At 38.1% G+C, this 22,015-nt stretch overlaps 1 protein-coding gene across 1 annotated transcript in view; it reads left to right on the top strand.

Annotated features, from left to right (window-relative positions):
- The window catches only part of LOC133214517 (piezo-type mechanosensitive ion channel component 2-like), a 234,233-nt gene that overhangs the window by 129,798 nt on the left and 82,420 nt on the right, over nucleotides 1-22,015 (top strand). Inside the window, exon 5 of the mRNA XM_061357455.1 lies at nucleotides 10,167-10,209. Coding sequence (XP_061213439.1) covers nucleotides 10,167-10,209 — 43 coding nt within the window. The remainder of the gene's footprint in view (nucleotides 1-10,166; nucleotides 10,210-22,015) is intronic.

A 22,015-nucleotide genomic window follows, 5' to 3' on the forward strand; every position in this document is an offset into this window, starting at 1 on the left:
GTGTGTCTTATTTTCAGCACAACAAAGATGTTTCTGGTATGCTTTATTAATACACCCATGAAGATGCTTTATAAACTGCTTATTTTCTAAGGCCATTGATTGCACCTGTGCTCCATAACCTGATATACTGATCCCACTGTGCAACATTCCAATTCATAAGATCTACTTGGATTGGGAAAACTTGCCAACTGGCGCTAGCTTTGAAGCATTGCTGATTTTGGCCATGTTTCTTTGAAAAGATGCAAACAATACAGTGTACTGTTTGTCCCTTTTCTGTTAGCCAGCCCTGCTGTAATATCACTTTTGGAGGCAATGAAGCAGCACGTGGAAAAATAAAATGCTTGATTTAAAAATGCATTTGAGAGTCACACGTCCAAATTGCCCATGATTTTGGTAACATGAAAATCCCTGCTGAGTACGAAATTATTGCCGCTCATCATCCTCTTCAGTATTTACTCAAAAGGTATGACTCTGTTAATACCCTAATGAAGCACTTAAATAAAACACATTCCAGGGAGGACAAAATAAGCAGACTTTAAGTAAGTGTGAAAATGCTCTTGTCATTTAATAACTTGTGAGAATGGCAGAAGTCTCAGTGCTTTTACTTACTTTTTAGTTTAGTCTTAGCCAAAATAAATGGGGAGAAATTACTCCTAATACTCCTAATTAAGTGCATAACTGTAGAAATAGCAAACTATTAGTAAACTATTGGAAGTGTGCAAGATAAAGCGTGGAGTGCTTTTAAAAATGGAAACTGTTAGTCAAGCCAGTGGTTTCTTTAATTTGTTGATAGTGTTCATGCTATTTGTGGCATCCTAATGAAAACTAATTAAGTGTTGGGAAATTATTTGCTAGCACACTGGATGCAATCCTGCAGTCTATTATAGATGAAGCTAAACACAATCCCATGGCATTGGAACAGTATGAAATCTGCCTGGGCATTTCTAGTGGCTTCAGCGTAGCTATTTCACAGGTCATAAGTAGAGCACAGATCAGTGGCACTTACTTGTGCCTCTTGTCCCCTGCTAGCAGGGAACAAGTTGCAGGAGGCAGAGTAGGATGCTCGTCTCCTGGCTTTGCAGGGCATGCTGAAATATGTGTACTTGTGCGTTTGGAGAGAGAGACGCAATTGGGTGAAGACTGGTGTTGCTGCATCTCACAGTCTAAGTTGGCTAAACTCCTCACCACCCCCTTGCCCATGTGAGCTCCTCACCCAGGGAATGGCAGCAGTGTTTTAAAAGCACCCATGTCTGGAAGTGAAGAACTGGGCTGAGTCTGTGACTGGCACCCCATCACCTTCTGTTTTCTCTAGTTCTTTTGCCTGTTCATTTTCCCTGAGCAGCTCAATAGCTGTAGTTTCTTAATTGAGAGGAATAGGAGCTGGAAGGTGGAAGAGCTTGGAGCTTTTGTTTATGAAAGCTGTTTGTGAGAACAGCTTTCCTGTTCTCACAGACTAGAGCTTTGAGAAAATTAGAGTGAAATCACAGAATTGTAAGTTCTGAAAATACAAAGAAAATTAAAGCAAAAATAACCCTTTGTTCAGTGCATACATGTTTATGCTTGTCAGCTGAAGTAGATAAGCCATCTTTATATTTGCTAGGGAGGAAAAATAACATCTCATGGAAGCATTTCCTTCTCCTCAGTTGTTTGAGACTGTGTGCATGCCTTACACTACTGCCCAGAGGAGCACATCCCTCTGTATCCAGATTTCTCTTCTGAAGAGATCTCTGAGAGTAAGTGAATGAAATGGTTCTGTATTATCTTGTATCAATGTAAAAAAAACAAGAGACATATGTTACAAAATGTCTGGAGTCAAAGATACCACCACTGGGGTTTTGTCATCATAATGTTCCTCCTGTTTCTGTGCAAGATTTCCTAGTTTCCTGACTCTCTTGCTCTCATCCATAGTTTCTTGATATGCTCCTGAAGACCTACTTGTTATTTGTCTTCCCCTGTTCCTATGTCTATGCTGCAGAATTCCAGAAGAAACATTTGCTCACCTGTCCTTCTGGTGAGACAAAAAGATAAAATGAGACAATGAAAAGCAAATTCCTTGCACTGGTACACTGGATATATTCATCATAGGTTGACATTGAAACTAGGCTGACATTACTATTCACAACAGTGTATTATGTTACAGTAAAACTAAGCAGAGGCTAGCTCTAGAAATTGGAAGGATGCCTGTCAATTATGCTCTGAAGTGAAAACCTTGCTTCCAAGATACTATTTAGCAGACAGAACAATGTTGGTTGAGGTGGCAGAAGAGAGAATTTCTCTGCCAACAAAAATGGAAAAAATCTAATTTTCTTCACATTTATGAAAAATAAAACTTAGAAGTTTTCTTTAAAAGTTCTTTTGTTTTTATTTTGAAAAACAAAGTAAAGCCAGTCTTCCATGTCTGAAAATGGGCCCGTTTTGTTGTTATTTGGCTTCCTTTTAGAAGGTCTGGAGCCGAACTCCTCCACTCTTAAGCCTCTCTGACTTGAGGTTGATATCCCCTAAGGCAATGGCAGGAAATGTTGCCTTCCTTCGAGGCTGCTCCTCAGAGCCCTGACACCCTTTTCTGTTGTAAAAAAAAGTCATAGATTGGCTATTTCTGTGGACCATCTGATTCTTTCCCCCTTTACTCCTGCAGAATAATTCTGTGCTAGTGACCTACTGAAACCAGGACACCTACAAAATTCTGCTTTGCACAGTGTGTAAAGTCCTTTTTCTCATCCTTTTTTGCAGTAGTCTTCTGTCATGGGGACACAGGAGCAGGTCTATTTAAAAAAGAAAAGATGCCAGAATGAATACAAATCTCCAGTGTTCTTGGAAATTTGGGCTAAAAAATACCAACCAACCATTGCAGCAAATAATAGATAAATAATAGATTAAACAGCAAGAACAAAAAAGCTATCCATTAACTAGCTATCTCAGGTTTCATCTGAAACACATTCCATAAAGGTTTTCTCGTGCTGTGGGTTTTGATGTTTTGATGCCTTGTTCAGGAAGCAAATTCAAAATGAAATGGGCTGAAAATAAGAGTGGTTTAAAGCATGTGTGTCTTATAGGGGTAAGACTGCCTATAAATGATTTGGTATACTATATCTAAGCAGACAAAAGAAGTAATTATTCTTATAAAAACTATGGAACCTGTCATCCTGAAAAAGCTAATTAAAGAAAAAGTGAAGCAGTTCAGCCAATTTCAGTTTGCTTTATTACCCATCTGTCATTTTAAACGTATCTGGCATGGAAGAAGAAATGTAGAAAGCACCTTCCCAAATTTCCTTTCTCCACGTTATTATTTCTTCTACACATCTGTTATGGAATTAAACTTGCTGTTTAATTAGCAAGTCATCCTTACATATGAAATGATGTGTGTGATTCTCATGTAAAAATACATAATCTTCATGTTTAAAAATGTGTCCCATTTAATGTTTAAAGTCTAAAACTTTTTCTTCCTCTGCTCCTATTCTCCCAAAGGAATTATCCACGCAACACTATGCCTTAGTAGTTTATTAGTGGGTTAGAAATAATAGCTGTTATTTACGTAACTGAAAAACAGATTACTTTTTTTTACTATTTCTTGTTGCTATTTGTTTTCAAAGCCCATTAACTCAATGTAAATCTGTCCAGTTTTTCTATCGACTTTGGATCAGGCTCAGAGACACTGATCTTACCATCACACAAAGTGAGTTGGGATCTGTCCTTGCCTCCATGTGGCAGTCTGACCAGTGAGTGGCAGGATGCCGGATCACTTATGTCCCAGGTTCACAGGGATTATTTCACATTGTGTTATGTACCTTAAGTTACGTCGCCAATTTTAAAAACAGTCGTTCCGCAGCCTGCTAATTCTGATGCTAATCAAGATCAAAGCAAAGAATATAGATTAGCAGTGGAATTGCTTCTACGCTCCCCACTTATGTGTGGGAGCTTTTCAGACCCTTCTGGATTCCCAGAGGACCCAGCAAGGTTGCAGACTGGAAGAGGTGACTGCCAAATACAGCTGTTAATCGCTTTACCATAGCTGTTGTCTTCTTAATACTCATTTTAAAGCAGTATGCATCTCTGTGCACACACACAAGCATAGTGTCAGTACTGTTGCACTTTGCTCTATATTCCTAGTCTGCTCATTTTATTATTAAAAGTTCCCACTCATTAAAATCTCCTTAGAGGAGAAGTAGTGGTTTTGATGATGATTATTTTTCCGGTTAACATGAAATGAGTCAAGATTTCTTTTTTTAATAGAAAAGCAATTTTCTATCTCACAATAATAATTTAATATTTTCAGCACAGGAGAAAATACATAATAAATCTTTCCCATGACATTATCATGTAGGGATCAAATTTGTACTCCTTATTCAGTCAAAAAACTGTTGAAAGCTGGTATGAGTGGAAGGCAAGTAAAGACTTTGTTCTTTGAATGACCTCTTTCTTGGTATGTATTCAGTAATCATTTTCTTCATGTAGTCAGAATCCTAGACCACTGGCCCTCCACTTCTGTTTTACTGGTGGTTTCAGTCTCTTCTGTATGCACAGCACACTGTAGTAGCCCAGATTTTCCCTGTTTCTTCTCCTTGAGGAGTTGTTTTAAAAATGAAATAATCTGCTGTTGCTCCTTACAGAACTGGCTTCCTGGTGTTTTGTGGGGAGTGTGGCTGTGCTGAGCATCTGGTCCAGCCCTGCTTGTACAGGGCAGTAGAAAGGCTCCTGCTCACTGTAGTGGATATGGATACAGCCCAGAAAACAATGCTAAGGTGAATACCCTGACCCTTGAGGTGACCATAGCTGGAAAGCTTTTTGGGGGTGTACTCCAGGACTGGGACTGGGAGTGGTGGAGTGAGCTGCATCTGCCTTAGCAAGCAGCATAGCATGATAGGAGTGAAGCATTTAGTTCAGCGTCCCTGGACACCACACAACACATGTTTTTAGCAGGGTTTAGTGTGGATTAGCTCTGGTCTGGTCATGCGGACCTAATGCCCATTAGTGGTTGAAACACAACAGTTGTGTCCTTGGGGTGCGGTTTAGTTTCATGTGCAAAGAATCCAGTTTGTGCACTCAGAGGTCACTCTGTCATGCAAATCAAAGCATGGTAAAATATTTGTTCAAGAAAGACTCTCCTGAACTGTATTAAAAGACCAGCACGGACACAAAAGGGTAGTAAATATGCCAGCTACAAACCTCAGCTGTACCTTTCTGTGGCAGATAGGGCATCACACAGTTCAAAGGGAATGGTTGCACAACCTCCGTGAATAGCTCAAAATCACTTTTCCAATATTTTTGCCCATCACTGGACACTGTTAAGATTCAGCTGGACAGGGTGCTGGGCCATCTAGTCTGGACTCTGCTTCTGCCAAGAAAGGGTGGACCAGATAACCTTGAGCTCCCTTCTAACCTGGTGTTCTATGATTCTGTGTTTCTATGAATATGTTATTTTGTGTTTTTCCTGAGCCTACCACGGCACCTCAGGGCTAGGCAACTTCATGTTTTGTAAAGGTGAGCAGTCTGGCAGTGGATTATGAATCTTTTTGTTCACAGTAAGTTTGTATCCTCTTGTTCACAGTAAGTTTGTAGTAAGCAAAAAGTTGTAACCAAAACAACCCAAATATGGAAACTGCCATATAAATGAGAGGCTACCTGTCAAAGAAGACAATTTTTCACTTCCAAAAGATGGTTTTAATTTTGTCTTCTTAAATCTGATATTATACTCTCATTCTTAGGATAGGATTTCATTGAGTACGTATGTGGCATGATGTGCATTTTACCATTGTTCCTATTAAGTGTGAGCAGTAATTCTGGAAGTACATGATGGTTCCTCTTTCTGAAGAATTTTACAGCTAGCACTGTTAATGTGAAACAGAATCTCTGGAAAAGATGGGAATGGTCAGGCACTCTGGAGCAAATATTTGGAACAAAAGCTTAATTACATGGATACCAGATTAAGGCAGTCTTATAAACAGTTTTGGTATTTTTGACATGGTGGTAAAAAACAGAAAGCAAAGAGAAGCCAAATTAACTTAGCAACTGAAATATAGCAGTGGACTGAATCTGAAAGTCGACAGGTGAATGTTTTCTACAGTCCTGGCAGAGAGAAAGGCTGAATTGAATAGCCAAATTCTGCTTGATTTCTTTGGGAGCAGAATCAAGTCTTAATTCGTGAAAAACTCCTGTTTTGATTTTAATGAGAGTTACGTGACTTAAATCTTGTTTAATGTTTTGGAAGCACCGGGTAAGGTTTAAATCGAATAATAAGTTTTCTAGACTTTTAATAGCATTATTCTTCTTGGTGCTGCTATTACCTCAGGGTATTTACTTTTGGCTGTTAGTGCAACGTAGAAGTTGATACTATTGAGAATGGAATTGGCAAATCTTAAAACAGAATGTTTAGATCATAAACATTTTAAAATAAGACTCCATAAAAAAGATGTGTATTTTTTTAATATGAAATGTTAGTTGTGTTCTTGGCAGGCTTTGCTTCATAGGAGCCACATGCATTTCAAAGCATGTTCTGCTAGCCAGCTGCAGCCAAAAGATTATTTCAAACCAGTGGAGACTCAATTCCCTTTCCCTTTTGCTTTTTTTCCTCTCCCCCTTCTCTGGAGGACTCTCTATATATCATACAACTGAAGTGTAGCCAATCATGGGGTGAAAAATTCATACTAGTATACACAACAGTGGAAAGCATAGAAACATTCACTAAAGATGCCAGCACTAGTCTTTGCTTTAAAAAGTACTGTTGAGATTTCTTTTCTTCAGCACTCTTCAAATCTTCAAGCTTCAAAAACTGTTGAATACCCTTTCAGAGCCAGAAGGATTGCATAAACTATATAGAGAACTCCTTTTGTCTGCCCTGCACTTACCTGTGGAGTGACACTGTCATCTTTTTAACAATTACTTCATTCATCAGTGCTACATGAAACCAGATATACTCCAGGGGCATGCAGATGGTGGTGGGTTTGGGGAAGAAATCATACTAGATGTTAATGGAGTGGTTCTTTATTTATCTCAATGAAATGTTGACATTTATTGTACTGCACATTAAATTTGGGGTTTATGGGGTTTTCTTGAAATAAATGTGTGTGAGAACGTTTGTTGTCCTGCTTTAAAGATGTTTTTAGAAGACTTATTTTTATAAAATATGAACTCAGTGTTGATGAAAGCTATTGTATGTAGGCAGTTGTGCAGGCAGAAGTCTTGCCTCACCTCAGGCATATAGAGGCACCACAGTATGAGCTCCCTGTGCTGATCAAATAATGTACAATTCAGTTATTCCAGAACAGAACTTGACTCATTTTTTTTTCCGTAAAATGGAGGTGGAGCTTTCTCCACCTTGGTTTTGGTCCTCTTATTTCTGTGTACTCTGCTGGATATGGGCCTGAGATCCCTGCCTGCTTTGGACTGAATGGGAACAATTAAAAGTGATTTTATATTGGTCGCTTGCTGTAGCTGTAACAGTCCCGAACAGAAAAGGTTTTTGTCCATTGTCCTGAAGTATCATCAGGAAAGGTTTATAGAGCCTTTTGTTGAAAATATGGGTGTGACAGAAGTTTGAAGCGACTGGCAGTGAGAAGTTCAGTGATGAAGGAAGGGTGGTTAGTAGGTCAAGAGAGGTTCTCCTCCCCCTCTACTCTGCCTTGGAGAGGCTGCATCTGGAATATTGTGTCCAGTTCTGGGCCCCTCAGTTCAAGAAGGACAGGGAACTGCTTGAAAGAGTCCAGCGCAGAGCCACAAAGATGATTAAGGGAGTGGAACATTTCCCTTATGAGGAGAGGCTGAGGGAGCTGGGTCTCTTTAGCTTGGAGAAGAGGAGACTGAGGGGTGACCTCATCAATGTTTACAAATATGTAAAGGGTGAGTGTCAGGATGATGGAGCTAGGTTTTTTTCAGTGATATCCAGTGATAGGACAAGGGGCAATGGGTGTAAACTGGAGCATAGGAGGTTCCATGTGAACATCAGAAAAAACTTCTTTACTGTGAGAGTGACAGAGCACTGGAACAGGTTCCCCGGGGGGGTTGTGGAGTCTCCTACATTGGAGATATTCAAGGCCCGCCTGGACAAGTTCCTGTGTGATGTACTCTAGGTTACCCTGCTCTTGCAGGGGGGTTGGACTAGATGATCTTTTGAGGTCACTTCCAACCCTTGGGATTCTGATTCTGTGATTCTGTGAAGGGGTTCCAGAAGAGTATATTGGAGTATACTGACCGCCTTTGGAACCAGCTGTGAACCAACCCTCCTTAGCCAACCCACATCCTTCCTGTACAGAGTGACATGTCAGAATTCGGTTGATATTAAGAACATATACTTTAATGTAGTTTCTTTTCCTCTTTCTAAAAAGCAGAGATTAACACAAGGAATTTATTTTCCACAAGCCAATGTTAGCTTCATTCTTTGGCTGTCCAGTTAGCAACTGTGAAGGAAGCCTTGCGTGACATAGGCCTATAAGGAAATTAACTTTTTAGCTTTTATTAATTTCAATTTTAAAGTACTTAGTCTGATATGCAAACCAGGCAGATACTAGATAATATTGTACTGAAAAATTGTATCATTACTTTAGAAATTTACCACATTCTCCTTGGGCTGAGCTGAAAGTTTTATTCAATTGAGTAGAAAGAATTCTGTTGCTAGGGTTTTGTTAAAAAAAACAAAGAAGCAAACAAAACCCCCCAAAACCTCAAACCCAAAACCTTTTAGAGGTCAAGTTTTTAGTTCTTATCTAGATTAGCAGTAAGTGCTCCAAATTCAAAGATGAAAAGTGTCTGCTAGATCTTATTCAAATATTTAACAGTTGCAGATTAGAGATAAATACCATATTACAAACATGGCAGGTCACTGGTTTCTGAGCTGATACCTTTACCAGAATGGAAAGATAGCGATGGTAAGAGATATATCTGCCGAGGGTTTTTTGACTGATACTGTTATGTCACCACTTTTCCCATACTAATTTGTGAAGTAGGACTTGGACTGCAGTAGGAAGAATCTAATTCATGATTCTGTTATAGTTTTTGTATGGGCACTCACTGCACAATAAGTATTTAATCCTGACATTTTCCAGATTTAAATTAGACAAAATCACTTGCTTTCATGTCTTTGTGCTTTTTTTCTCAGTACTTTTCGGCAACATTGGTGCTTGCTTCTGAGTTTCTCTGGTGTTACCAAATGTCACTCACAGGGAATCTGTTTATTCCTTATTTTTATTTCCCTTTAGGTGATTGACTGCATCAGCAACAAGTGTTATTGTTACTTCTCTCAATTTAGTTTAAGTATAATGAAGCATTCAAAAAGAACTGTAGCTGCTTACATTGTATGCAGTCCTGCTATGTTTCCTACAGGAATGTAAAAAGACAGAGACCAAACTATGACCCAACTTCATGTCCTACATATTTGCCTTGCAGACCTGCATGATGAGATACTTGTGCTGAGAATAGCCTGTATTTATAATGAGCACATAATGGTAGCAAGAAAGAGACTGCCAATAAGTAAAAAACTACCAAGTGCTGAAAACTGATCACCTAATGCTTGCAGGGGGCAGGGGGGTGTATTTAAGAAAATCTAGGTAAAAGTTATATTAAGTGCATCAGAAACACTGAGGGCAATTCTTCGGATGAGTCTGCCACTTGAATAGTTTGTGGGGCTGAGTCCTTCATGATTTTGAGTAAGAATCCTTTGCATCTGTTTGTATGAGTGTGAAGGGTTAAACAATAAAGCAGAAATACATCTTCATGCTTTTGCTTAAAAATAAAAGGGCTGGATTTCAGAAGGAGCTGTAAAGCTTTCAGCAAGAATCAGGAGAACACTGCAGTAAAATGAAAAGCTGAAATGTGAAGAGTGCGTGATGTGAGATGCCAGCTCAGCACTTTCAGAAGTCATGTACAGATCACATTGCTCTAGGAGAGGAGACCACCCTTGGAATTGCAGTGAACTGTAGCAGTGACCGGCTGCCTTGCAATGTAAAGAAATTACATAGGCTGATACCCCTCCACCCAGTTACGTCATCCGGTGGTAGCCTCCCTTAACAGTTCTTCAGTCGAGGGAAAACAGATGTTATTTACAAGTACTTCTGTAGGGGTGGAAAAATCACCTTACTATACAGATCCCAGATGCACAAGGAAAGGAGAAGAGTAAGAATGTTCATACAATAAAGGTTCTTTACTGAGGGTGTTTGTTTTTTCTCCTCTTTGTATAGGTTCAACGTGGGAGAAAACATTAAGGCAGATTGGTTTTGAAAGGTAAGCCATAAATTTGTTTCTTTACCAGTGAGAAAAGGAAGAAAAACTGCATGGGAAAGTTTGCAGAATTATTTATTTTAGCTGATCAAACATATCTATGTTGTCAGATTTAGAGAGGAAGTTATGCAGTGTCATACACATACATGTTCAGCTGTTCCGTTAATGTCCTCTTTTCCCTGTCTATCTGAAGCAACTTATTCACTATATGAACTTGGTTCATAATGTTTCTTTGCTGGCAACTATACAGCATGCTAGTATTAGAAAAGGTGACACACTATTGGGCAAAAGTCTTACTTATGAATGAAAACACTGCTCTCACTCATATTATTTTTTCCATGAAACTGCTAACCTGTGATGTATTAGTTGACAAAAGTAAATGAAGTTGAAAGCAGACCAAAGCTGGAAGGGAGCTATTTAGCATCAGAGTAAAACCCAGAATTCAGCATTCTTCAAGTGCAAAAACTTCTTGCAGCCAAACTTAACTACAAGGTCATCATAACAGAAACATATGTCTAATAAATTAAACCAGGCCAAGCCCAGTAAAAAGTGATCTGATGTTGAAATGCAGATGCTCAATCTCATGTTTATTCTTTTAAAATTGGTAAGCAGAAGAATTTGCTGTCTGCTTGAATGAAATTTTGCCTTTTTCCCTCAGCTTGCAATTGTGCACTAATATGCTTGGGTCACTGTTGACTGGGCAAGAAAGAATGTTGCATATCTTCATGCTGTATATTGTCTGCAGCATCCCAGCAAACCCTACAGAGAGTCAGGTCTTTCTGAAATCAATAAAGCCATAATATGAAACAGCAAATTACTTACTTGCTTCCTTTCTCACAAACAAAAAGCATGCTGCATTTTAATTCTGGCTGTTACCTTGCAGAACATTTTTATTACACCAGAGGAAGTTTTTGTTACAACAAAACCCGGTTTACTTGTTCAGCTAAATATATTCAATTTCCATCTTAGACATTACTTTTGAAAAATTGAAGGACGGTGCTCTTTTCAGTGCAATAGACATAGAAGTGCATGGAAAAAAATCTGTTCTTATTGTCACACCCATAGATATTACATTGGTACATATAATTTTGGCTCTTCAAAGGAATCATAGAAAAGAAAATCACTTTTAAATGTGACAAAGATCTGTCTTGATGAAATCTAGATTTTAATTGGTACATTTGTAGCTTTACAAGCTAGGATTAGTTTAAAAGTAAAATAGAACAATAAAACCACTTTTCCTTTACCAAATAATACGTAGAGATCAAATTCATTTCTGTTGTAAATCTCTTGATACCAGTACAGTCATTCCTGTAAAGATTTTGGCCAAATATTTTTAAACAAAACCAAACATTTTGTTGCCATGTATTTTTATCACAACTTGAAAATCCAGACTGGTCTGAAATACTTATCATTTTGTAACTGAAGAAACATGGGCATTTTCCTTTCATAGCTTCCCACCAGTAAGAAATGTTCTAAAACTTTAATCAGATCACTAAATAAAAATATGTCTCTTCTACTGCCCCATAATCATAAAAATGCCTCAGTAATACAGGCAACCTGAGTGGAAAATTGCAGTCTTTCATAGTGTCAGTATTTAGTAGGTATAGGTATTTATAGGTATACTGGATAGGTATCTGATCAAAATTAATTTAAAAATGCTCTCGTCTCAAATTTTTAGTATTGGGAATTTTTAGAAGTTGTAAAAAATAATTTTAGCAAACATAAAGTCTGCTAAACCTGTATTTTCTGTTATGCAGGATAGCACAAGAAACAGTATTGATTGAAAGGAAAATTGTGATTCCATTTCATTACAGCATTGGGGTAGGTGGGGGCTGTGATTCATAAGCACCAACTTGAGAAGTCAGAATGACAAATCAAGAATCAAACTAGAAGTTCCTTAACTGTGACACCTTACTATATGTTGTCTTTTTAGAGGTACACTGTTTTTGACAACACTGCAAAAAAAGAAAAGATCTGGATATTAGTGAAAGTTGCACACTCTCAGTTACTAAGCTGGATATTGTCGTAAGGTTCTTTTTAATTAGTTGTGCTCTTTTCTCAAGTTTCTTGATGATCATTTCATTCAGCGTAATACCACACATGTGTGAAGAGCACTACAGTAAAGTATTGATTCTTTCATTGCTCCGTTCTTCTTTTAAGATTACAACTTAGCACATGCTGGGTTCTTTGTCTCCATCAGAATGGAAAAAAAATTGTAGTTTTAAGGAGTGCTAGAAGGAATTGATACCTTGGGTCTGTGGTTTGAAACTGCCAGTGGAAAATGGACAATGTTTTTAAGCTGAGTTCATAAGAAGTTCTATTTGTGGCAATTTCCAGCTTAATGCTTCAAAACAACAAGGAGAGCCTACACTAGCTGTGTACATGAAATGTGTGTGCAGCATGGAAAATGGACAATTCTTAATTCTTAATTAAGACTGGATATTAGGAAAAATACTTTCACCAAAAGGGTAGTTGGGCATTGGAACAGGCTTCCCAGGGAAGGGGTTGAATCACCTTTCTTGGAAGTGTTCAAAAAGTATGTTCAAAAAATATGGTCCTTAGTGACATCGTTTATTGGTTGACTTGGCAGTCCTGGGGTAAAGGTTGGACTTGATGATCTTAAAGGTCTATTCCAACCTACTTGATTCTATGATTCTGTGAATTACAGCTGAGAACCCTGCCCTAGAGGAAGCAAATATATAGAAGAGGTTACTGTGCAGATCCTATTATTACCACTCTAGTTAGAAAAGAAGAAAGGCTTTCAGATGGTACTTCTGCATCCTGAGAAATCAGCTGCATCCTGGAGTAACTTTAACTGAAACAGCACATTAGTTAGCACAGATGGGTGAAAATTTTAATGTACTTGGCTTGCCATAATCAGAGAAGCAAATGTGTTCTCATCAGCTTTTTCAGAGAACCAGAAAAGAGAAAACAAAAGAAATAAAGTCCTTTAAATAGGCAGAACAGTTAAGGTTTGGGTTTTTTTTCGATAGTCATATTCTTGCATGTATTTTAATGCTAGACTTTTTATGACTGTAATGTATCAGCACTAACCATTTGGTTGACTAAATGATCCATAACATATTTATGAAGTCCAGCGTTAACTCCTTTATAGCAATATTTCTTTAATATCATATTGTGTGTCATTGCCTAAGATTTCTTATGCCTTAAGGAATACTTTCCAAAGTAAACAAAGGGAAACACATTGCTATATGTAATATTTCTATGCAGGAAGTGCACTTAACTTACAGTCACAGAAGTAGAAATCCCAGGTCTGCAGATCTTTCAGACCTGAGAGATTATTCTGGGGGTCTATCACCACATACTTTCCCTAGTCAGTAGGCGTCCCTGTATGGCCATTGATAGGATAGTGAGCTACAGCTACATTAGGGCTGATCCCCTAAAATTGTTTTCATATTATGTATACCAATACAAAGAAAAGAAGAGTAGCAGCACTGGTTTTGCTATTTAAAAACATATTCTCTACAAGCTGTTAACTTAGGTACACCTGAGTCAGCTGTGAAATATCAATTACATTTGAATGTGTTGTTTGAGCAACCACATTCTTGTTCAGGAGGAAGCAAGATGTCTAGATACACAAAAGGAAAGACATTCGAAGTAAAGTCCTGAGGAGGAATATGTCTTTGTTTAAAAACTGGAAAAAAATATATAAAATGGTCCTCTTAAGAGGCCATTTTAGAGTGCATTGATGAACAGGAGATGCAGACACTCAGTTTACTTTGCAGAAAATTAAGCCCAGATAATACACAGGTTATGTCATCACTGCTTTGTAGTTATATGATGTTTGTTCTGTAAAAGTAGAGTGTTTACATTGCTGTTATTTTCATATCCTGGCAAACATAAGGGCACCAAGAGATCTGACTGTGAGGCTTTTATGTAAGCATTACTTGTGAGCTGAGGATGCTGCTTTTCAGTGTGAGAGAAATTAAAAATTGTGGAGCTCGAGTAAAGTAGCTTTATATCCAGGAAATGACTGGATATTTGGAGAAATTTGGAGAATTGTGAAAAATGTTAGCTTGTATTATGCTGTCCGACAAGAAACATGGTTTAAAATGCTGAGCATGTGTGATACCCGCACATCAAGCCAACTGTCATCTTATATGGTTTCTCTAATAACCTAAGCCAAAGCAAGTAGACTTGTGGATAAATAGGATGACTGGATGCCTTTTTTTGCCTCTGTTAAATAAATAATGTACAACAAACCCAGGGGTTTTTTTGTTCATTATTGGTGCATGTTTAGACGACACCCCCCATATTCATAAAAATGTCTGGAAAGCAGTCCGCTCTGTTCTATATTGTTCCAAATATGAGTAAAAACGTGTTTCAGAAGGCATTGTTCATCTCACTGGCTTCAGATTTTTTCAGTCACACAAACGGCCCAGTAGACATGGCTCACTCAAACTCTGAAGTGAAAGTTAATGAACAATTAACAGTGACTGTGATTATTTCCTGGCTACTCCAGCAATTAAAAAGAGAGCTTAATGCATAAAGCTTATTAAAATGCAAGAGAGAAGAGGATTAGGTCAGACATTAAGCTGGTCTTCTGTAACGCAGTCGGTAGGATCTTCCCAGCTCACAGCTGGGGTGAGGCTTGCAGTCCAAAGCCTGGAAAGAGCCATAGACAACTTCACACTGCAGGGAAGCTGCCACTTCACACTGCAGGGAATTAAAACCAAAAGGAGAACTTCATAAAAAAAATCTAAATCTCTCTAGTTTGAGCTAGCAGATGATGGAGTTTATGTCCTTATGTAGTATATTCAGTAGTTATCGCAGAAATCTGTTGTTATGTATTTGTGACCCAGAAATTACCTAGTAATTTAAAAAAATTAAATGAACAGTTTGGGGCTTCTTAAAACTCATTGTCCTTCAGGGTTTCCAGATTTCCAGTGTTCCCCTTAGTACTCTTCTCTGAGTTGCATTTTCTAATAAGACTGGTAACTACTGAACTATGCAGCTACTTACAGTGCTTCTATTCCCCTTTTACATTTGTTCCCATGGTGTTTCTCTCATGTATGTGATGCTTTACATTATGGTTCCACAAAACAGACTTAAGAATGATTTAATAACTGTTATTATATGTTAAATAAATACCAACTGTTTTAAAAAATACATATTTGAAGAATAACAGATGTGTGGTTATTACCCTTTTGGCAACATTTGATAAGCATGTTTTCCATGATAAATATCTGTTTCTGACACAGAGAAAGGTTCTTTTGGGCACCAATTTCTTAGTCAAATGTAAATATCTGTGTAAGCCCCTCTGTTTTCCATATTGAAGATTCAACTTTTGTTTGGTTGGTTGCTTCAAAAAGATTCTGAATTATTGTTGTTTTTGTGGTATGCAAAAGTTTATTATTAATTTAAGTTACATGTTTATAAATGGAAAATTATGTGACTTCCACTCTACATAATGCTAATGTGTCACGTCTGCACCGTTTGTACAGCGGCAACATCTATGTAGAATGTGCAACACAAAACATCCCAGATTCTGGCTAAAGTGATGACGAGGGTGATCAATGGTAAAAGCTGCTCCTGTTAGTAAAGTACTGGGTATTGACTTCTGGGCTTGTTCTGCATTTTTTAAAATCCTTTTATTAGTTCTGAGGAATGAAATGATAATTGGGGATTGGTAACTCTCACACCTCAAGGAAAGGAAAGGGAAAGAAGGTGAGAGCAGGGAAGGAAAGAGGGAAAGACCAAAAGATTGCTCTGTCAGAGCTAGACCCTCGGTAAGAAGATTGGCTCCTATGGAGATCTATTCGAGATCTTCTATGTATTTCAGTAGCTCCTTCAACTACTCTTCTAATCACAAGGTGATGAGGAGGACAATATGCATTGTTTTTGTCTGAAGCAAAATAAACACAACAGCCCTGTGTGCCACAGGTAGGGAGCCACAGCTTTCCCAGCAGACACCAGGAGCAAGTTAGCTGTCATCGCTGAGAGATGTGTTTTTGTTCCTGTGTTGGTCTCTGGGAGCAGACGGATGTCTGCTTTTGCAGCTGCTCCACACATGCCCCTGCTCAGTGCAGCCAAAAATACTGTGTATATCTTCCCTACCCCTTGCAGAGACTGAGAACTCAATTTCCGAAACCACTCGTGACGTGCGGTGAGCGCTGGAATCCAGACGGATCAGAGGCACTTCCCAAACGCCTCCTTCCAGGTCTAGGTTGCTAATTATGAGCCCACTGGTGATCTGTTTTCTCTCTCTCCCCCATGCTTAGATTGCTTGTAACTTGCTGGATGTTTGATTGGTGCTTGGCCAGAGTTTCTCTGGGTGACATGTAAAGAATAAACAGAAAGAAGAGAATACCAGTGGATTCTATATATATTTATTATGCACAATTCTGGCTTGGAAATCCAAGTACCATATGGTTTTCTATAGTGACATCCCCCACTCCTCTTCAGTGATTTAGTAAATCACTCTTCAGTGTTTTAGTAAAAAGAATAAATATATGTTTGAAATATAAAGTCTTATCCTGGTACTATGTTCCATAATTTCAAACCCTTTCTTCACATACAGCTGAATCCTATAGTCCCTTCTTGGACAAGGCTCCCATTGACATCATTTTGGAAACATGGCCTCAACCAGGGTCTGATCCTTCAGAGGCTGATTTAAAAGAAAGAGTGTAGTCTGAATGTGTTTTGCAAATAGTGAATAATTTGACTCTAGGAAGACAAGGAAAAATGGGTGCAGTGATGTAATCAGAGGGATATGAGGAAAGCCCTGCCAGACAACTAAAGAGGTGGAAAAAATAGCTATAGCTAGAATATATATATAATATGTATATGTGTATATATATGTATTTTTTAATATGTATAATAATAGTCTATGTGCCTGTTTTAGTCTCTAGTTAAACAATGCACTTAAGCAAGTTCTTAAGTTTTCAGTGCCCAGACATGCCCACTTACTTCAGCAGGATTCTCTTTTTCAGTGTACTGTCTTTTAATTGATTCATATCAGAAAAATCAGGTTAATCGATGTTTCGTTTATACTTTCTATTGCTTTGCCCACTCAGGCCTCACATCTGACAAGGATTAGTTTATAGCCTTCCTCAGCATTCTTGGCACATCTTTGTTTTAGTATATGATGCCCATCAAACTTTCATAGGAGTTAATGAATTTGAATTTATTCTGCAGTGATTACAGTTACATATGAGTAATACGGCAAATAAATGTAACACAGGGAGCTGAGGAGATGGAACCAATTCCCCACCTTCCCTTGGGAGGCTGTGAATAAGAGAGAAGTTTGTTGCTTATAACACAATTGTCTTCTGGGTGATATCTTAGTTTAGTAATTTCTCTGTCTAGCTGTTTGCTAATTGACAGGTAGGGATCTGGGGGCAGAGGACCACATCAGAAGGGCTTATTCATGTCTTTCCAGCTGCAACACTGCACTTCATTTCTTAAGGGGCGATGGACAGCAAGCAGGTGGACTTCCCACACGTGTGCACTTGTGTCCAGGTGAAGAGCAGCACAGGGTCCCAAGTCCTGGGAAGACAGGGGAGCTAAGCTTGCTTTATTTTAATTTTCAAAGCTTCCCTTGTTTTGTTACTTCATGGTGGCTGGGATTGTGGAATTTGTGGATGTGTGTGCTGAAGTATTTGTGTTGTTTATAGTGTGGGAAATGGGGAATAAATGTGTTTTCAGTTTCATTTGATGTATACTGCATGCCTGAGGTTCTATCTTAAATTGAGTTTTCCTCGCTGCTCTGACAAAAAGTGAGACTTTGAAATAAAAGTCTTGACTTACAAACAAAGCCAGAACAAAAATTGGATTATATTTGCAAAGAACAAAAACATTGTTTTAAAAGTTACGAAGAAAACTGAAGGTTGTTTTTCCCTAATACTGTATCAGCTGAAATTTTTTAGTCAGTATTAAACACTGAAATTGGAACACATTAAATCTAGTTTTAAACCAGTTTAACTTTTTGGATTTTATTCCAATGTCCACTTTCATTCCAGTTTTGCAGAAAGTGTGTAATCGGTCCGGTGTGCTCAGGCACATGTTACTCTGAGCAAAGTGTTTGCTGGTTGCCTGTTAAACAATATGCTGTGTTGGACATGTTGTAGTAGTCTGTCAGGTAACCTAATCCCATTGTTCCCACTGAGAAGGAAATAATTTCAGGACAGCTGCCCTCACCCCTGGAGTGAGCATAATCTGAAAGACATAAGAACTAGTAAGTGCCCTGTTTTGTACTATTACCCCATTTACCACTTGTGTTTCATGGTGCCCTAAGAGCTGTGGCCTGTGAAGAATTTCTATTTTTATCTCCAGCCCTGGGCTGTATCTGCAAAGCTGGGCAGCCATTCCCTGTTCAGGGTGGTTTAATTGTTGACCTGGAAGGACCTTCAGAGAGGATCCATCTATCCTAAAGTGTCTCTTTTTGCTGTGTTTGTTTTATTTTTCCCCAGCAGCATAGGGACATTTGTAGCACCACTTTATGTGTTAGGTGAGGAAGTACACTAATCTCCAGGGGCAAATACAGCGTCTGTCACAGTTAACTTCTGAGATTCCTGTTTGGAATTTGATTAATCTTCTGCATATTCCAAGATACGGTTTATATTCTGGAACAGGTTTGCTGGAGAGGTGGTCAGTGCCCCAAGCTGTCAGCATTTAAGAGGCATTTGAACAATGTCCTCAACATGCTTTAACTGTTGGTCAGCCCTAATGTAGTCAGGTAGTTGAGTTAGATGATTGTTGTAGGTCTCTTCCAACTGAAATATTCTCCTCTCCTTTCTCTTCCACTCTTCTCTCCCAGTGGTCCTTTTAGTGTGCTAGCTAAACTTAAGCTAGTTACAAGAAAATCTCACTTTTGAAGGATATGATTTGGGTGAGTTTTGCAGCCTACCTTTTGCGAAGCAAACACATTTCTTCTTAATAATCATATAATAAAAAAGTTTTCAGTATATTGCTAAGTATGGTTTTGTAGGCTTTGAGCTGCACACCTGTGAAACAGTAGGGAGAGATTCGCCAAGTGAGACTTTTTTATGGAAGCTTTTCAGGAGATGATCACCATATGGCTAAAACCACTTAAGACTAGTAATAGCTTCCTTGCTTACTGGATTTTGTCAAAGCTGTCTTTATTAAAAATGTCATAGAACTGTTCATCATGAAATGCATAAACAGTCACTGAAATAATGGAAGCAGATTTAAGAGATTTTCTAGGGTTTAGTCCCCCATTTTTCTTTTTTAGCAGTTATCTTAATGACAACATAAACAATTTCTACATAAAATATTTATAGTAATCGTGGCTAATCTGTAGAATACATCTCTGTAATATGCCAAGAAAGGTATTTCCTCTGGGTTCATTGACACCTTTTTAAACAACGTTGAAAGCAGCAGTGTGAATTTTCTAGATTTGTGAACACACAGTCCTTAATTACACAAGAAATTCAGTGGACTTCAAGGGTATAGCTCATGTGAGTAAACATTACGGAACCAAGGTTAAAATTGTGTTAATAAAATGTATTTAGACTGTAGTTGATTCTCTAGAATTTAAGAGAATTCTAAATTCTTTAACTTAGAAGAATTCAGATATTAATAATCCAAGGTGGACATCACAAGAGGTAGCCCATAGGAAAATCACATTGTTACATGAGTAAAACACAGTTGTGCAGTCACTGTTTCAATCCTCTGCATGGATACGCGATAAAGGACAAGAAGCCACTTACTCATGGGGAGCACAACACTCCTGCTTCCTGTTCAACCTCCTGTGCACCTACCAAAAGATCTGGTTGCAGATAACAAGTCTCTTAATCATGTGACATGCCTATGATAAACCTCAGGTTCAACTGCAGGTAGATGTGAAACACATTAGTATAATTAATTACAAGATGCTTCATGAATAAGCAGGTTCCTCACTTTTCTGAGGGATCAATTTGAATTTATTTCCAGATCTAACAGGACTAGCAGTGTACTTTCAGTATACTTTCGCCAGTGGTCCTGCTTCCTCACTAGGGACTCTTTCTTACTGATACTTTTGCAGTAATACCAAGGCTGCTAAATCCTAGGCATATTTTGGCCAATATGCTGAGTTTGGCAAAAGGGTTGCAAAGTCTCTTTTCTTAAAAAAAAGGGACTTTCTGATTCTGGAAACATTGAAACTCAGACAGTTTAGCATTCTGAACTCTTTAAGCATTAAAATGTCATCTTTCAAGTACCTGAGTCACTTTGAGAGTTGGGATTGTAACTCAAGAACCCTTACGACTCTCGAATATTGTAGCAGTAATCTTCTGTTGCAAGTGCTGGGAAGTTACCTGAATCAACGCTGTGCTTCTGATTTTCTGACGAAAATGTGCCTAAATCTGTTTCTTCTATAGTATTTCAAACGCCCCAAATCCACTAATCCTTTTCCTTTTTTTTTTTTTGTTACAAAAAATAGTCACTTTTGCTGAAAACAGCCTTGCCTTAGTCCTGTGCTTCCTAATATGCCTGATTCTAATATAATAACAATTTTACTACAATAAGCATTCTTCCTTCATGCTTGCATAATATTTTAAATGGAAAACACTACTGAGGAGAAATCCATATAACTCCTCTAGAGCTGTACTGTAGTTAAGTCTTAGAGAAACTTTACAGTTGTTGCTTTTTCTGAAACCATACCCAAGGGACCTGACCTTTTACAGGGCTTTGCATTGTAGCTTTTGTACCTGTTTTATCTTTTGCTCTTTAAGAAAAGTCAACTTTGGAATGAACCCAATGTGGAGAAGTCTTTCAAGCAAACCTGAAACTTATTTATTTGGCAGCATGGGTGAAGGTAGTTTGCATGCATCACTGTGTTTCTCTAACAGTAAAGCAAAGGCGTATTTAGAAGCCAAGCCAAATACTTTTATAAAGTTACTTTCCACTGCTTCCAACCCTGTTGGGAAATAGAATAATTTAATAGCCCAGGACAAAATAGGAATTAATATGGGCTAATTCCATGCTTCCAGTCTTAAAAGTAAGTTTACTAGAGTAATTTGGATCAAAACAGAAATTAAAATTTTGCACCTTAGGACTATCTCTTATTTATACTGATTTTGTAATTCTGCATGTTAAATTAAGGACAGACCTCACATACAGAAGTCAGTTTAGGGGTGAGAATTACTGGGTTTTTAGCATGGAACTAGAAAGCCATAATTTTGGGGCCAGTGAGAGAGAGAATGTCAGTATCTGTAATTTCTGAAAACTTGGCCACTTATTTCATGGCATGGGGGTTGGAACTTGATGATCTTATGGTCCTTTCCAACCCTAACTATTCTGTGATTCTATTTGAAAAATGTTAACCGTTTCCCCTTTTTTCGTCTTGTAAAGAGGTGTTTGGTAAAAGGTACACTCAGATGGAGATACCAAAGATTTGTATCTTTCACTATGTAATATTGTTTATCAAGAAGAAAAAAATACTTTTTTGTCCTTGCTACATTGATTACTTCTTTTGCAGATATAAAGATAAACTCCCTGGAGTATTTTCATGGCTTTTCTGCAATTGTCAAATTTAAAATAATAATGCAATTAAATTGCATGTCATCAGTAATCAGTCATTGCTTTGAAGTGGAATGATTTAAAATAAATGTTATTTTTCTCCTGCTTTCTAACCTTTGAGAGTGAAATTGCTTCACATTTCACAGCTTTTCTTCATAGATGTGAGGGCTGAAAACAGATATGTGTATCCTTTGTAAGGAAGAGTTGTTGACTTTCACAGTCACATGGCTATAGAAGGTGAAACTTTAGGAAAACTTGGGATCCCCAGTAAAGCTTTGGCAACTATCAAAGTAATGCTCAAGCTGTGAAAGACTCTTTTGCAACATTA

Source organism: Neopsephotus bourkii, unplaced genomic scaffold (genome assembly GCF_033783945.1).
Source record: "Neopsephotus bourkii isolate Nb327-2 ecotype Australia unplaced genomic scaffold, CSIRO-AGI_Nbou_v1 NB_894, whole genome shotgun sequence".
Classification (NCBI taxonomy): domain Eukaryota; kingdom Metazoa; phylum Chordata; class Aves; order Psittaciformes; family Psittacidae; genus Neopsephotus; species Neopsephotus bourkii.